Genomic DNA, 18,020 nt, shown 5'->3' with positions numbered 1-18,020 from the left:
ATTTATTTATTTGTTCATACAGAACTGGGGTACAGGCCAGAGATGCGGAGGGTGAGAGGATTCACCAGAGACAGAGTGGGGAGCAGAACAGTCAGATTGACAAAGTGTACTGCTGAGGGGAGCAGCGGGCGGGTCAGGAGAGGTCTGCCACGCCATGTGGTCACCTCAGGGGCGGGTGGGGATCGAACTCATGCAGAAGTGGCTTAAGCTTTTTAGTGCTGTGCTTTAACCCGCTGCGCCACCAGGGAGGGCCCACTTCGCAGCCTCTTTTTAGCTCTCCTGCCTTGCATTTTCACCCCAGATCTATGCAGTGCTGCTTGAATGTGCATCCAGGTGGAAAACTTCCACCTACAGGCTTTCTGACACTCAGGAATGTATTACCCAAGGAAATGTCTGGCCACATGCAAGAGAGTGCTTATGAGATTGACTGGACATTCTCACCAAGGTGATTTATAGGCAGAGGCATTTAGTAGTGTGGGTTACTATCCCTACATGCCCCCCGTACTTGGAGGAGGAGGGTGGGGTAGTGGAAGTGCAGCTTGGATCATTGCATTGTATTGGTCAGCCAGGGCTGGCCTACATGTGGTCGTCATTAACACGGAGGCTGCGGGGGATGGGTGCTATGAGTTCATCTTGCATACCTGGTTCGGGAATCCAGGAAGGCCTTGTTGACCTGGACCTTGACGTGACTCACAGCATCAGCGATGATGGCCGTCCTGGTGGCCCGTGCTTAGAGGGGAGGAGCAGGGAACAGGCTGTCATACCCCATTCCCCAGCTTGCCCGCTGTGACTGTCTCCCTCTTTCACCACCCACCCCTTACATCTGAGCAGCCAGAAGGTCGAGACCAGGAAACTTTCTCAAGAATACTCAGGAGAAGAAGCACAAAATGAAGAATACGCTTTGTTCTCAATAGAAACATCAAGATTAATCTTTAGGAATGCTTGAGAATACCCAGTGATGGGGTAAAGGAAGAGTGTTACCACTCTGGTTGGTTTGGGGTACTGAGCTCTGGTGATTTTTTTGCTTCTTGGTGAGCTGGACCTTTATACATGTCTGTCAGAGGGGTGAGCTGGTCATCATGACCCTGGAGTAGCAAAGGGGGTGACATTGTGTAGAGGTAGGATTCCTTATTTGCAGTCATGCTGAGGTCTGGAGCTTGGGAAGGGGGGAAGGATGCATTCCTTGGACAAGGGGAATATAGTGGGTTTGGGTCCCTCCAAGATACATGTTCAACTAGAACCTCTACAGGTGACCTTATTTAGAAATAGGGTCTTTGCAGATGTAATTAAGATGCGTTCATACTGGTTTAGGGTAGGCTTTGAATCCAGTGATTGGTTATCTTATAACAAGAGAGATGCTAGAGGACACACAGAGCGAAGCCCCTTTGGAGAGGGAGTCAGAGATTGGATGATGCAGCCATAAGCCAAGGACACCAAGGATTGATGGGGCTGCCGAAGCTGAAAAGAGCGAGGGAGGTGTTTCCTCTAGAGAGCTCAGAAGAGCTCGACCCGCCTACACCTTGATTTTGGGTTTTAGTCTCCTAGACATTGTCTTTAGCTGCTCGCCCAGTGTGCATCCCCTTATCACAGAAGCCCCAGGAAAGCAATGCAGAGAAACACTTACCACTTGTGGCAGGTGCTGTGCCCTGGAGCAAGGCCAGGGAAGCTAGGAGGACTGGGAGATGGAGACGGACCCTCATCACTGAAACGAGATCCGGGATCATGCTTTGAGTCTTCCAGAGCTCTTTGGGGGATGGGGAGGGTAGAATCACAAAAAAGGGGATGGCAAACAAGAGAAAGCCCAGGGAACACTAAATGCCCTTAATTTGGAACAGAGGAGGGAAACCACATAACTAGTTCTGCGTCTATCATGCAGGCCATTGCTAGGAGACATGGAGAGAGGCACTGATGGAAGGGAAAGAACTCTGCTTTGGGGTTGGGGGTAGCGCTGCATTAGCTCTAGCCAGCGTTTGACATAGTACCAGTTATTTCTTACCTCTGGCCCTGGCCTACCAAGTGAAGGTGGATCATGGGATGCCAGTGTCTGTCGCAGGTCTGACTTGCCCTGACAGTTTCTTCCTCCCCGCCATGAGAGACTTTGGGCTTAGAGCACTCCTCAGGTTTGGTGAAGTAAATCCAGAATACTTTGTATAGCTCCTGACCACGGAGGTGGTGTAGACAGAAGGATGGCTTTCCCAAGAAGACACGGGTTGTCACTGGTTGAAGCTCAGACATATACCAGGAGAACAACCTCGACAGGAGTCGCGGGACTGGAGCTTGGCTGAGAGCCCTCCGAGCACAGTTCCAGACACCCTTGGGCAAGACCGGACCAGAAGACAACTGTGCGTCTGGGTCAGGTAAGTGGAGCCTCCTTCGTGTACCCCAATCGTTCTCTCGGCCTTTTTATAATCCTCCTAATAATTTTTACCTTGTTGAATGTACTTTTTGTAAACTAACTCTCAAACAAAAGGCAAGGCATGAACCAATACCTTTTCGTCCAAGATTTTCCTTGGCCCATTGTACTCCCACCCTCCCTCCAAGAGAAGTTCTCAAGTGGCTTGCCACCTCAGTAGACTCTGCCCTCACACCTCAGTGGCCCCAAGTAGAGGCACACTGCTCTCCTCCTCCTCACTCCCCTTTTTTTTAGGACTCAGGAAAACCATTGAGCTAGCAGAAACCTGGCCTTTCAGGCAAACAAAGATAATGGGTCTGGAGCAAAAAGTGTCATTAATATTTTTTTTAAACTGTGGTTAAAACACAGCACAAAATTTACTATCTCAGCCATTTGTAGCCATTGCAGTGAAGTATTGATAACTATATTCGTATGGTTGCCCAACCATATGAACAGAACTCGGAACCTTTCCATCTTGCAAAATGGAAACTTTGTACCCACTAACCACCAACTTCCCATTTCCCATGCTCCCATCCCCTGGAAACTAAATCAGTGATTTTTACAGAGGACCTTGTGGGGACACAGATATCCCTTATACTGTTCTTTTAATGACTACTGTGTTTCATAATAATAAAAAAATGAAAAGTTTAGTCTATAGAAAAAGAGGCATCATCTAAGAAAGACTGAGAAAGAAAATATAGTCAAATACAGGAGAGTTGGAAAATCTGAACAAGAAAAAAGTACTCATTTCTACGCTCCTTTCCTCAGAATCCCCTTCACAGGAAGTGGGATGGCAGGTAAAAGGGGACTCGAGACCAAACTAAGTTGCGCTCCATGCCTCAGCCAACTACCCAGTCAGTGTGCAGGAAGAATGAGGGGCAGGGGCAGATCCAAGCCAACATGAGGCTGTGCCGCTGGTAAAGGGGTGTGATTAGGGAGGCAAGTTCTGTAGCAGAAGCACAAAACAGACAAGGGCCATCAGAGTGTCAGAGGCTGACAAGGGGCCTCTGTGATGTTTAGATAATCACCCACATCCTTATCGTCGTGCTCAGTGCCAAAACCCTTTTCCAAGCTCTTCAGTTTGCAGTGAAATCTGGAGCCTTCCTGGAGAAGAAACTAAATAGAGGCAGAGGCACAGCCTCGGCTCCCCAAATGTCAGGCTGGCCCCCAACCCCATGCTTCTGTTCACGCCTTTCCCATGCGGTGCCCTTTCTACTTGACAGACTCCTATTCAGTCTTCAAAACCCAGAACAGCTGCAACCTCCTCTGGGAAGTTACCAGATTTCTCCAGATAAAACGGAACATCCCTTTTTCTGTACTACCACAGACCTTACTGATGTATCACGATTTCATGCTTGTTTCCTCCCATCAGGTCACGATTTTCTCAAGGGCTCTGTTTTATTTCTTCCCGTTTGTCCAGTGCCCAAACCTATGGTTGGTTCATGGTAGACGCTGAATACACACTGAACGAATGCAACTCCTAGAGCATACAAGTTCAGCATCTGGAGGCCCGGAGGGAGAGAGTGCTGGTGGTCACTTAGCAGGTTTCTCACACATCAGAGCACCCCTCATCGCCTGAAAACTGTGTCAAATGCAGATTCTGAAAAGGGACCCATGAGTCTGCATTTCCAACAAACTCCCAGGTGATGCCAGTGCTTCTGATCTGCAGACCACACTGAGTGCCAGAGTACCAGGCTCTCAGGCTTGCTGAGAAATCACCAAGGAGGCTTTAGGAAGGGCTGAGAGGGAAGGAAGCAGTGAGGATCTTTTGCAGAGTGGCAGGGAGTCTGTTGCTGGTGGTGAGCTGATCATCGGGAAACACCCAATCACCCCAAGAATGTTCAATTTGATTTTTTCAGTAGTTCTAGTATTAAGAGGAGAATGGGGTGGAGCAGTGGGATTTAGCTCTTATCAAGCCTTTTACTACAGAAGCGATCTTCCGCTAAATTCCAGGGCTTGGGATACCCAATAACAGAACGATCAGTATGATTCAGCCACTCAGCTCTCCCAAGTGAAGCTAATCTAATTTTGCTGCAACCTGTACAGCTGATTATCAGCCAGGTGCCAACAAGCCTTTAGAGGCAACTGAAACTAGACATTCAGGGCCAACCAGGTATTCAGATCTGCTGTAGATAGTAGGTCTAAGATGGTGGAAGCAAGGTGAAGAGCTTAGTGCCCTTGCATAGGGGACCCCTTAAAACACTGCAACAAGTTGTTTCTGAGGAGCGGTCATAGGCATCCCCTGAATCTCAGCACTATATGGTGCTTCATTCTGTTACGATACCCCCCAATTCTCTGTGATGGCTCTTAGGCTTGGGCTGCTAAGCAGACTGATGAGAAAATAATTGCTAGTCCTCCGACTCGACAATTCTGTGGCTCATTTTTCAGATGTGGAGAATGCTCCCAGCCCCAGTCTCCCTCACACTAATGAGGGGAACTGCCATCGTGGCAGCCGAATCTGGCACCGAAAAATGCCCAGTGAAGATAAGTCCAAACCACATATAAACTTTCCGAGAAGCCTTTAGGAAATGTCATCATGCATGCTGTATAAACCAGGAAAGATGAAGGGAAGTTGGTGTCTTACCTGCCAAGTGCCTCGGCCTTCTGCGTGGTAGCAGCCAGGGACTCGCTCTGCTTGGAGGTGCCTTGGTGCCTGCTGCCAAGACTGTATTTCTGGGAAAGGTGCACAAGGAAAGACCTTGAGGGGGCTGATGTGGCTTGGAGGAGACACTCAGGTTCAGCAGGAAACACCCTATGACATCAGGCAGGTAAACGCGGGAAACGACAGAATGGCGAGGATTGGTTGATGCAGCATCCCTGACTGGATGAAGCCAGGCCTCTTCCTCCTGTTTTCCAGGTTAAGTGCACAGTCCTGCTCAGTCCAAACTGCCATCCCCGCACTTGTCTCTGTTAGGCCCCAGGGGGATCCAAATAGCTCTCAAACTATTAAATGTCTCCCTCCCGTTCATCACGCACTGCACTGTGCTTCTTTTCTGGTGTTTCATCTAATCCATTTGGAAGCCAGAGGATTCATCTTTTGGATTTAAGGTGCTTCCAAAACATTAACATTTTGGGGGGATCAAAATGTCTCAGTACTGCCCTTTTTTGCTACCAGAGTGATGTCTAGAGTCCTGGACTTGTCGGGGTGCTGGATGGAGACCCTCCTTTGTCACTGCAGGGCAAGTCACACCTTCTGGTGCCCCATATTCCTTAGTTTTAAAATCAATGGTTGTTTTAGATGATTCCTAGGACTCTATGACTTTGTGCCTTGTGTAGGTTGATGCATTAAAAAGTATTTCCCATTAATTATTAATGGAAAATTATTGAGCTAAAGCCCAAATATAATGTCATATACTATCCTCACCTCAAGGACTTTGACAATTCAAGTTCATTAGATGCACACAAGAAGGAAACAGAGAAAACTGTTTCACAAATGTGAAATTCATTCAGACAATAAGCACATAATCCTTTATATAAAATTATACTTTGGGTTGAAAATACTCTGTGGGACTCTCTGAAATTCATGAACCAAAAACCACCCCAACCCTGGATTTACCTTCCAAAAAGTGATATGCCTTTTCTCCGGCAGATGAAATGTACTTAAATGCTGCTTTTCTTATGATGAATCCAGGCAAAGTGACGGGTTGTCTCTCAGAAGGCAGCTATCCAGGAAAGGTGAGCGAGGGACTTCAGGTTCTTCTTGTTTCCTTTGGAAGACACTTTTGTTCCCCAGCCAAGCATTGTTTTTCTCTGTCTAGTCATTCCCTACACTTTGGTGCTTGCTTCTTAAGCCTCTCACCAAGATCCAAATCTCATGGAACTTGACTTGGTTCTGAATTGTTTCAAGGTAGAATTTCCACCTGGAAGACCCTGCTGGGTAATGCTGCCTCTAGTGTGTAATATACAGTGAGCCCCAGGGTGCATGTAACAGCAAAATGCAAGTCCTGCTGTTCCTGGGTTTTGATCATATTATGACCTGATGTAGTGTCTCCTATGTTTGACTTTTTTATAATGGGCAGATAGCTAAAAGACCAACAGTTTCTCACCTATCAGTGCAGAGATTCCAAAAATAGTTTAGTAATAGCAGCAGAGAGTACCCAAGGAATTTTCTCACTGGTACATGGCACACACACACACACACACACACACACACACTTAAAGGGACACTCATGGTCAGTGACAAAGTGACAGGTCTGATGGCATCAGGTGGTTATAGCTCTCACTCTGGGCGATGGCTTCCCAGCCATCCTCACCATTGCAGGTGCCATCTTCCTTGGAGAATTGCCAGTTCCTTCTTCAGGGTCTGTTTTCACCCCTCTTCCACTGCCTTGGCTGTGATGCACAGTTGGATGGGTTTGTTCTTTTTTCCTTTCCTGGCTAAAGCGCATTTCCTCTTATTGGCTCCCTAGAACCCCAAGCATGGTTCCATATGCCAATGTATGCTCTTTGGGGGATGCATCCACTTGTTCTCCTCCAGAAGAGGGAAGAACCCAGGTGAGCTGGCATAAGCCATCCTGTCTCCTGAGGGACATGGGGTTATAAAATTTATCTTAATTGTGCCCTGGTGGTAAAAATACTTGCTAACAAGCCCCTTCAGAGTGAGCAGGGGTTTGTAGAGGAAACAAAATAATAACTGAGATATTTGCATCTTCCTCAGCAGGTAGGAAGAGACTCCATTTTATTCTCTAAATATTTTTTAGTGGGATATTTCATCAGTTGTAAGGTCATTTCTAGGTTTGGCATAACATTAAGTTTTGATGTTGAGTGGCAAAACACACTTTCAGAGGAGTGTTGGATTTATCAATGCAATTTTCCAATTTGTCACAACATGTTGGGACTGAAGGACCAAGTCTTGTCAGGATCCCACCCAAACCATACAGGCCAGGCAGGCAAAGGGACTTCTCAAGAATCACCCTGATGGAGTGGGTGGAGGGAATTCCCAAGACCCACCCGGTGGGGTGAGCAGAATGCTGTCTTTCCTGTCTTCATCAAATGAAAATCCTTTTTTGGTCAAAGTCACCCTCCGTTTCCCATCAGTGTCCCATCTCACCGTCTTACTTCCTGCTTGGAAATCCATGAGTACATAGTATTATGTTTCCTGAATTTTTTTTTCTATTTCTCTTTCTTCCCAATTAGCTTACAAATTATGAATGTTGATAAGTTTGCTTCAATGAAAAAGGTGTCAGATGCATTCTCTGCTTTGGCAGGGAAATGTAGGACAGGGCTGGAAAAGACCTCTGGCTGCAGAGATTAAGAGGCCCACCTTAACCTAAGTAGCTGGGTCCCCTCCATTGGTGACCTCACTGACAGTGTCCCCTGTCTAAACTGGAGAATTTCCCTCTGATCCCAGCCCAGAACCCTGGGCATATTCCTCCTGGTCATTTGAGACAGCCCAGTACAATTCAAACCATTACTGGTGAGCAATTCTTCAGGCTGCCTGAGCCTGATTCATCCTCTCAGGAATCTTACTGGTTAGTGTGGCAGAAAGACATAAAAAGACAATTGTTCATGTATTGGGCAAGTGTCTGCCACTAGGCACTTAGTTTCTGGGAATGTCGTAGGACTCAGAATAGACACAGTTTTTGCATTTAGAGTTGGTTGTAAAAATTTTTTTTAAATCACACTTTTAACTGTGTACCTGCAAACTATAAAATGCTAGAAAATAAGGGCACCTAAGATCTAAGGACATCTAGCAGGTGCCTAGCATAATCAAAGGTGGAGGAGGTTGCCCGCAGCAAGGAGAGGGGCTGATGTGAGGGTGACAGAGAAGTGGCTTGAGGACAGTGGAGGAGGGAAAGGAGACTGTCACGCAGGAAGGACTCATGGGCTTCCACTGATGAGCACTCTGTGCGCCAGGGGACACTGGGCGGACGGGCACCTGGTCCACACTGATGGGAGTGTGGTCAGATCGCCAGATACAGAGCCTATGCACCTGTCCTTTGGCTTCTCCCAGGCCTCTGCTTCCTGCCAGAAGTCTTGCCAGGGCATAGCTCAGACCTCGCCTCCAACGCTGCTTCCTTCCAGGCTACCACCTCAGCTCATCCCTATCCATCCGACCTGGATTTTACATGCTACCAATCCAGCTGGCCCTTCTACTCACCCTGCAGTGGGCTGGAAGGCCCAGAACTAGGCCTCCTGCTCATCTCTATGCATCCTTTCACGGTCTGTGTTACAAGACAGAGTGCTGACGGTGAACAGGTAAAAAAACGAATTTCTCAAAACTGTCTGTGGCTCCAACCACTGGAATTTATAAATTCTACAAAATGAAAGAAAATTGAAGATGAAGGATCTTCAATTCTCAGGTCACAGCTGCATCTGGAGCAAGGTAGCATGGTTCTAACAACCTCAAATTGGACCACTCCTGAGTGGAATCTTTTTGGTGTGTCATGCAAACCTGGATTTCCTTGCTACCACCCAACGAAGAAGTTCCTTTTGTTAATATATCATCATGGGTTGGTGATGCTCAAGAAATCAGTCATTGAGCTATTTAAAAATAAATTCTCAGGAAAGGGAATGAATGTAAATCTAGGACTCCTAAAAAGCAAATAACTGTTAAGACCCTATGTAATCTACCATGTAAAAAGAGTGGGAGGATCATTGTTAGCCAGGCTGTGCCCCATTTTAATTTGTTTTCAACAGATTCTTGAGGAGACTTACAGTTTAAAATAAATCCAAGAAGCCTCTGGCTCAATGACTCACAAAGGTCACATGTGAATCAGGCAAAACTTGTTCAAAATACAGGTTTGCAGGTCCAGTTCAGAGCTATAGATTTCCAATCTCTGGCTATGCATACTCTTCATTTCTAATAAATCTTCTAGGTGAGTCTTACATGCAGGCAGGTCTGGAAACTACTCATCTGGTTGAACTCTCTATCCACTCTAGGATCCCCATAGCAGCTGTGGTGCAAGGACATACAACATTAGAGTCATCTGGAAGCTCTTCAGATATGGATCCCAGGCTCCATCCCAGACCTACCAAATCCACATTTATACCTTCACAAAATGGGTCATCACAGAAAAATATCCAGGTCCTGTCTACTCACATTAAAGTTGGAGAAGCCCCTCTCTCTATAGCACATTCTTGATGGTTGGTCACCAAGTCACTGCTTTAAACTCCTGGGTTGGGGAGGTTGCCTTTGCAAGGCAACCTGCCTCTTTTGTAGGTGGATCTAAGTATCAAGTGGCTCTTTCTGAGAGTGAGTTACCTTATTCCCATTCATGTGTCTTTTCTCTAAATGTAGGCATTAGAAAGTCGACCAAGATGTGCATAACACAGCCATGACCATGATGGAATGAGCCCCTTTCCCGGGCACAGGGACACTACTAGTCCAGGAAGGGGGACGGACAGTCATGGTGGCTGGCAGTAATGACTGCCACTGCCCTCTCATCAGCCTTATTATGCAGAAGTTTGGAGCCAGACTCAATTTAACAATATATTACTATAATTATTCACACAAAAGTACAATAAAATTAGAACAAACATAATACATATTCATTTCCCACTATCCAGCTTCCTGTTTGCTATTTCCTCTGCCTCAAGTGCTCATTCTCCAGGTCTCCATATGGCTTGTTCCCTGTTCATCTTTAGATAGCTGCTAAATATTACAGTCTCAATGAGTATTTTCTGATTTCCCTTTTCCTACAATTCTTATCAACCTTCCTTGCTTGGGTTTTCTTCATGGAACTGATGCTCTATATGATACCATATTTGTTTACTGTCTATTTACCTCAACCGTGAAATAAATTCAGAATTGTGGAACAAATTCATAACTACCACAACTAAGGGACTCAGAAAGCTTGTTGTGAGTCTCTACTCAAAGTCATTTGATCATCACTAAATCCCACCATTATAGCTGTAGCCAAGTGTTCTTTGGAGACAGTATCTGAAAATTGGTCCAGAAACGATTGTGTAGATATGAATTTTAAAATCCCCGTGTTTCTAAAATTTGGTATTTTCAGAATACCCAGAAAGAGAGGAGATGGAGAGGCTGAACTTTCAAGTCACTGTATTTCTAGAAGTTGAAACATTTCTGCCTAGAGAGGGAGGCGCTATAGAAGCCAGTATCATCAGTGTGCTACTAGGTGGTACACTCCTGCTGCTCCAAGCCTTGACTTGTTATTGCAGACCTGGCCTAACCTGTTGGGACACACTCGGTAGAATGGTGCTACCTGAGATAAAAGGAGTTAATGAGAAGCTGAGGATGTTTCTTGGGGAAAAACATGTGAGATCTGCCTGGGACAGAAGAAAACTGCTTAAGAGCCTGACCTACTTTAACCTGCTATGGACTGCTGATAACGTCAGTGTTGCAATCCCCTGCAGGCCCACCTGTTCTGCCTGTTGGCACGCTGCCTGGAAGGAGCTGGATAAAGGTGGGGATACTCACACTCTTGCTGCCCCAAATAAGTGAGCTGGGCTCAGCCCCATTTCCATCTAGTGTTTCTGGGAATCGCTTTCCCCAACAGACTACTACAAGTTATGTGCCCTGCTCAGGCCCTCTCAAGCAGCTGTTGAGCATGTTGACGGTCAAAGGCTCTGACTTGCACCCATGTCAGGACTTGGCTGCTGGGAGGTTCTTAGCCCAGAGGTACCTAAGAGGTTCCATTCTGTTTCATCCAGAAAATCATTCCCAGGAGCTCTGATTCTCTGTAGTGGAGAATGGTAGTCAGAAACCAAGGTCTGGGTAACTGAAGTGCTCATTTCTCCTGGGAGTGGCTTGGGACAATAAATATAGAAAGTAAATAGCACATGCATGCATACATACATATCTAAATCCATTTCTGGCCCTACCTTATACATATTTTTAAAATATTCATGAGATTTATTTTTAATCCCAACTCTGATCCTACACCACAGGTGCATTCTTGCATTCATATCTTGCATTATTTGTTAATTTCTCAGTGATAAACATGGATATGGTTACCTATAACATAATTAACTGTTAAATACCAATAATCATATAAAGTAATTTTAGAATTGCTAACCTATATTCCCGGAGAAACAAGTTTACCACCTAGTGTACAGTATTTGCAGATGGCTCTTTTTGTCTTAAGCTGCTCGTTTCCAGTTAAAACACTGCTTTCCAAAACTATCTAGGTTGGCTCCTTTGTTTCTCACTCCCTTCCGTGTAGTTATGTGAGTCATTTGTAAGACTGATTACTTTGTCATACTCTGTATTCTACTCTGTGAGGTATCTCTTACAACCTGACAAATAGCTTACAATTTATACCCAGCACAACCCACTTATTGTGATACACAACCTGCATAGGTTGTGTGCCTTCAACTCCAGTTCCAGGTAGACATCTCATTGCCCCACATTTCCCTCACATTGGCACATTTATAGTCACCCCCTTTTCTCAAACCCAACCCCAGGCAACCACTGATCTGTAGACTCGATCTCTGGTTATGATACTCTGGTGCTAGAATATCATGTAAACCACATGATCTTTGTCATCTTTTGTGTCTGCACTTAGCATAAGGATTTTTGAGATTCATCCATGCAGTTTAACTGTGTTTTTATTGTGGAGTAGTATTCTAGTTTAAGGTATTTAGGGGCCACTCTGTTTGATCTGTAGCTGAACAACAAGCTAGCCAAACCCTGCAGACTTCAGTGGCCCAAAGAATACAGACTTCTCATCTTTAGTTCAGAGAAATCTTTTTGGGTAAAAATGATTTGTTTAAAGATTTACACGTTGGTGGACATCTAGGTGGTAGTTTTTGTCCTTCTAGGAATTTATTCCTAGAGGCTACTTAATTTATTGGTATGCATTTGTTCCATAGTAATCCCTCGTAATCCTTCTGATTTCTCTAAAGCCAGTAGTAATGCCCCCTATTTCATTCTTCAATTTGGAAATTGCGATATCTTCTTGATGGGTACCATTTTATCACCATAAAAAGTTCCTTGTCTCAATAGTCTTAAAGTTTATTTTGTCTGTTATTAGTAGAGCCAGTCCATCACTCAGTTTCGAGTGACAGCCTTTTTCCCTGTATGGGTGATGCATCACTTGTTTTGTAATTTGGGGAGAAAACTATAGATTTAAAATAATATAAAGTAGCTATTCCCTTCCTCCTTTCCAGGGTTTGTTATTGCTGTTTGGCGCTGCTGCTGCTGCAGATTATTTGTGGATGTTTTTCTGAACTAATGATTAATCTGTATTCGTGGTTAGATTGGTTAATGATGTTCAGCTTTTCTATATTTAATGATTTTCCACCAATATGTTTTATCATTTACTGAGAAAAAGTATTAATGTTGCCAGTGATCATTGTAGATTTACCTATTTCTTCTTTCATTTCAATTTTTTTTTGCCTCACATATTTTGAAATCCTAAATAGTCCACAGAATTTAAATTGCTTTTAAAAAAAATATTTATGCATGCATGCATGCAAGAGCTGGGGTGTAGACCAGAGGTGTCAGGATTAAGAAGATTCACCAGAGACAGAATGGAGAGCAGAACAGGCTGACTGACAAAGTACACTGCTGAGGGGAGCAGCGGGTTAGACAGGAAAGATCTGCTATACCATGTGAGTCAGCTCTCTGGCCAGGATCAACCTTGTGCCACAGTGGCTGAAAATAGCTCCATACTGCTGCGACTTAATCCCTTGCACCACCAGGGAGGTCCAAGCATTTAAATTTTTTATGTTCTCTTGATGAATTGATATACTTATCATTATAAAGTATATAGCTTTAAGTCCTCCCTGGTGGCACAGGGGTTAAAGCACAGCACTAAGAAGCTAAAGCCACTTCTGCATGAGTTCAATCCCCACCTGCCTAGGAGGTGATTCACATGGGCTGCAGACTTCTCCTGACCCACCCGCTGCTCCCCTCAGCAGTGTACTTCATCAGTCAGCCTGTTCTGCTCCCCACTCTGTCTCTGGTGAAGCCTTTCACCGCCCCTGCTCCTCTGGCCTGTATCCCAGTTCTATATGCACAAATAAATAAATCTTTTTAAAAAAATACACACATATATATAGCTTTATCCCTAATAATCTTTTTTATGAAATTTATTTTATTTATTAGAATGTTCTAATTCTAATTCTAGTTTTCTTTGGATTTGTATTGTATGGTGTTATTCCCCATCCTAAAACTTTTAAATGTTATTACATTTAAAGTGGGCTTCTCATAGACAGTATATAGTTGGATCTCATTTTTTATTCAATCTAACAATCTCTGCTTTACAATGGGAATGTTTATACCTCATGGTTCCTTCTTCCATTTTTAAGGTCAGGGAGAAAAGCAGGAGAAAATTTATAATCCTTTGTCAGATTGCTTCTTTCTGAAGGCTCTCTGTAAACAAGGTGAGTACTAAGGGCATTTATTAGACAAAGCATGAACACTGTATACGCTTTCTTTTAAGACGTGATTTTCCTCTCCTGCTTTCCTAAAATCTAGTGGGAACAGCCTGATTACTACCAACTGGGGAAGGGAAAGAGAGTGTGGTCTGTTCCACTGTGACTCAGATGGGGCCTGTTTAGGAAAGAAACATCAGGGGAAGGGGTGGGGAAGGGACTACCTCTGAGGACACAAGGCAGATCAAAGAAAACCCCCTGAATCAGAATAACATGAATGTAAATTCAGGCTTTATGCTTTCTAGTCACAAAATGTGAGAAATTGATGTCTTAGGTTCTAAGTCCATGAATGGAAGTAATAATATCTACCCTTCATTTTTCATCTTCTTTTTCAATAGCTACCCTTCTTGATGCTTTGTGTGTGTGTTTTCTAAACTAAAGAAACTTCTCCCAAAGATGGTGTTATTTTAGGGAGGACAGAGTAAACATCAATTCTAAGCCATCCTGGTGGGGATGGAGTTGCTGATAATGATACAAAGAATTTGGCATTTATGCTATGGTAATCCAAACTTCTGGCTTTTAACAAGTGCAGGTATATAAGTGAAAGCCTTTCCTGCTATCAGGATAAAAACTCTTTCCACAATCTGACAAAAATTGCAACTCTTTCCAGAAAATGTCTCCCAACAAAATTCTAGGGAAAAGGTCATAGACCTTTGAACGTCATTCACGGACACTAAAGAATCCCGATTTGCAAACAACAGTAAATGAAGAGAAAACATAAAAGTCTAGTTTACTTAGTTACTGCAATTCAATTATGGCTAGTTGTATTTCCATAGCATGTGGTACAGAACCTATTTTGCTTACAACATCACACTGGATTTCCTATATGTTTGATTTGGTTGTAAAACTAAACTATTGTTGCATCTTCACATTTATTTGATGTTCCTGTAACTCAGTGTTGTATTCACAACTTTAAAGAATTTTTTTAAAGGTTTTTATTTATTTGTGCATACAGAACTGGGGTACAGGTCAGAGGTGCAGGGGCAGTGAGAGGACTCACCAGAGACAGAGTGGGGAGCAGAACAGGCAGATCAACGAAGTACACTGCTGAGGGGAGCAGCTGGAGGGTCAGGAGAGGTCTGCCAGGCCATGTGGGTCACCTCGGGGCAGGTGGGGATCGAACTCATGCGGAAGTGCTTTAGCTTCTTAGTGCTGTGCTTTAACCTGCTGCGCCACCAGGGAGGGCTCCGTATTCACAACTTTAAATGGAAAAATTTGAGGGACCATTTCTTAAGAGTTGCTATTCTGCCTCCATGTTTCATCTGTTGGAGTAATTATTCCTGAGACTGGATGTGACTGAATTCTTATGGAGTAATCTGGTACGTGGAAGGTTGAGAAAGACAGGCAGAGCAGAGATTCATTCAAATTTCAAAAGACAGATGAACTAGAAACCCAGTACCTTCACCAATTGCTAGAGTTCAACTTCAGTCAACCCTTAAGAAAGTCCTGGCCTTCACTAACTTAATTAAATAGAAATAAGCATATTTATCAAAAGATTTCTATGAAGATAAGGGATAATGCAGACAAAGCACCCGATGCTGCATTAGGGCCTACATAAATGGTGCCATTATTATGGTAAATCCTTGGTGTTACACAACAGCAGCTGTGTTGCCCAGGGCACTGGATGCTATATAACCACACTGGCATGAGATCCTTGAGTTCAGAAGACAATTGCTTATTCTGTTGAGGGAGTAGTAAATGTCAAAGGCTGTAATTGCTGACCTAGCCAAGCTTCCAGGAACCAAGACTCCAGATTATGGTGTGTTGTGCTTTGACAGAGGCAGTTCAATAAAGCATGACTTCTGAAAGGCACTTTGTTGGCTTTTCAGGAGGCCAGTGTAATTATTTAAGACCTTGCAATTACGGAACTAACACATGGGAAAACCAGTTCAATAATAACATCTTTTCCTTCCTTACTGTTGGCTTCTTTGTTTTTTGTTGTTGTTATCCCAGGTTCAGTGAATACCAACTGAAGGACTTAATAAACCTACTGATACTTGTCTTTCTTCCAAGAATATTCTTTCACTTCTGAGTAAGTTCCATCACCTTCCCTGGCTCCCTTGAGAAGAATGGGTGCATTCTGAAAATCAAGTTCACTGATTTCCAGACTAGTGGAAGTGGGGTGGGGCACAGTGCTGGTGAATTCGGGCCACCTGACCTGGCCCTCATCACCATTTCTGAGTCCAGATGAAAGGAACCCCAAAACTCTGCCTTAGTTCCCTCATTTGTAAAGTGCATGAAGTCCGGCCTCACGTGAGCGAGCTTTTTCGCCCACGTGGTGAGCGGTGAGGCGCGGATGCAGCGTGCAGGCCCCACCCCGGGCGAGCGGCGAGGCTGGGTCCGCGCTGGCCAGGCACCGGGGCCGCTCCGCGAAGCGACCGCTGCGCGCGCAGCGCCTCTGCGGCCTCCGGAACCCGCGTCTCCGTTGCCAGGGGAAATGGGGGCGGAGCGTTTCCCGGCGCAATGTGCGCGCGTCGCAGCTGTCATGGCGGAGAACGTGTGGAGCGCTGACCCCGGGGAAGCAGTTTATCGCTCCCGGGACCCTGTGCGCAATCTGCGCATCCGGTAGTCGCATCGCCCCAGCCCCCGAGCCCCGTATTTTATAAACCCCCAGACAGCTCCAGTCTGACCTTCCCCGCTTAGAGTTTTGCGCCCCGACTTCCGCTTAGAACCTGACCGCCGCCTCCCGGGTCTCCCTGCGCGTCCCGCATCTTCCTCACTAGTGCACGCTCCCCACTCACACAGCTTCCGACCCTCGCAAGTCCCCGCTCTCCCCTAATTCCTAGGAGCCCAGCCCACTCTCAGCCTCGTTCTATCCCCCACTTGCTTTCCCTCAGCTGCCTGCACCCTTTCCACGTTGGTAGGCCGGTCCTTACCTCGGATTACCCGCCCCACCCCCTCACCCGCCCCATCTTTACTCTGAATTATGTCCTGGTTGTGTGTCTCTAATAAGAATTTTGGGCTTCTCTTTTCCTGATAGAGTCCATCTGCAAAGAATCACATCAAGCAACTTTCTCCATTACCAGCCTGAAGCCCAGCTGGGGAAGGACCTCATAGACTTGGCCACTTTTAGGCCTCACCCAACCGCCAGTATGTGGTGATGTGGCCCGTGGGGACATGCCTGTAATAGTGGTTATCGCTTAAGGACAGAGTCCATCGTGGTCTGGAGTCTGAGAAAAGGCTTAGAGAGGCTGGGGTCCTTGCCCAGTTACATGACTGGCAGATGTGGGTGCCAGCATTTGATCCCAGAAAATTTTAACTGCTATTTTAAAATTATGTTGTATGCAAAAATTGAGTAAGATATGATTCCTGTCATCAAGATATTGATCTGAATTGTGGTCAAATGAACTGAAATAACAATGTCATGCTTGAGATGCATTATAACTTTGCCTGGCAGCCTAAGCTGTTTGTGGCATTCCCCCCCCCCCAAGGGAAAATGGGTTCCAACCTCTAAATATACACATTAACACTTTTTTTTTTTAAAGATTTATTTATTTGTGCATACAGAACGGGGTACAGGCCAGAGGTTCAGGGGCGGTGAGAGGCTTCACCAGACACAAATTGGGGGAACAGAACAGGCAGATCGATGAAGTACACTGCAGAGGGGAGCAGCGGGCGGGTCAGGAGAGGTCTGCCTCGCCATGTGGTCACCTCCGGGGCAGGCGGGAATCGAACTCTTGAGGAAGCGGCTTTAGATTCTCAGTGCTGTGCTTTAACCTGCTGCGCCACCAGGGAGGGCCACATTAACACTTTTTAAAGCAATTAGAAATTGGGTTTGGAAAATGTATATATTAACATCATCTGTGCTCTTGCCTTTTTCCATATTTGGGAAGCCAGAAGAGTAAGGAAGGAGGACAGTGTGCTTGTGTTAGGTCACTAGTTTCTGATTCTGTTGTTTCTGTTCAAAAATATTTCTGGGCAAGAGTGGGCTGGTGGGTGTGAAACATGTGTCTCTGAAAAAGGCATATTCAGTCAGGAGTGTGTTAGATTTGTTTCTTTAAAAAAATCATTTACTTGCCTCTTCTCTCCTGATAACTTGGTCTCCTAAAATTATAGTGTTTGTGATTCTAGATATATGGCTTCAGGAATAGTGAAGATAAAAATGTCAAGGTTCCTTTCTAGCAAGTGGAGACAACTGAGATGGAGGAAGCACTATTCAGCCTTAACTAGATTTCAGTTCCTGACACAGAATTAGATAAAATGATTTTTGGAAGGCACGGATTCTTTACTTATATTATATTATATTTATTTATTTATATAATAGTTTATATAATATATAAAATAG

The 18,020-nt window shown here is 44.9% G+C and overlaps 2 protein-coding genes across 4 annotated transcripts in view; one reads left to right on the top strand and one right to left on the bottom strand.

Moving 5' to 3' along the window:
* LPO (lactoperoxidase) overlaps positions 1-5,014 on the bottom strand; it is a 20,513-nt gene extending 15,499 nt beyond the window's left edge. Inside the window, exons 1-3 of the mRNA XM_004684412.2 lie at positions 4,977-5,014; positions 1,625-1,702; positions 642-729 (exon numbers count right to left, since the gene is read on the bottom strand). Coding sequence (XP_004684469.1) covers positions 642-729; positions 1,625-1,700 — 164 coding nt within the window. The 5' untranslated portion in view covers positions 1,701-1,702; positions 4,977-5,014. The remainder of the gene's footprint in view (positions 1-641; positions 730-1,624; positions 1,703-4,976) is intronic.
* An 11,161-nt stretch (positions 5,015-16,175) lies between these two features.
* Positions 16,176-18,020, top strand: part of MKS1 (Meckel syndrome, type 1) — an 11,900-nt gene continuing 10,055 nt past the window's right edge. For all 3 annotated transcript variants that reach the window (XR_001145551.1, XR_001145550.1, XM_004684411.2), the window contains exons 1-2: positions 16,176-16,300; positions 16,716-16,825. Coding sequence is in view for 1 of the 3 variants with exons in the window: in XM_004684411.2 (XP_004684468.2) it covers positions 16,221-16,300; positions 16,716-16,825 (190 nt within the window). In the remaining 2 variants the exon portion in view is untranslated. The remainder of the gene's footprint in view (positions 16,301-16,715; positions 16,826-18,020) is intronic.

This window comes from Condylura cristata, unplaced genomic scaffold (genome assembly GCF_000260355.1).
Source record: "Condylura cristata isolate star-nosed mole 26May11 unplaced genomic scaffold, ConCri1.0 scaffold00017, whole genome shotgun sequence".
Classification (NCBI taxonomy): Eukaryota; Metazoa; Chordata; class Mammalia; order Eulipotyphla; family Talpidae; genus Condylura; species Condylura cristata.
Note: the sequence above shows the minus strand (reverse complement) of the source record. Positions and strands in the feature narration are given on the sequence as shown.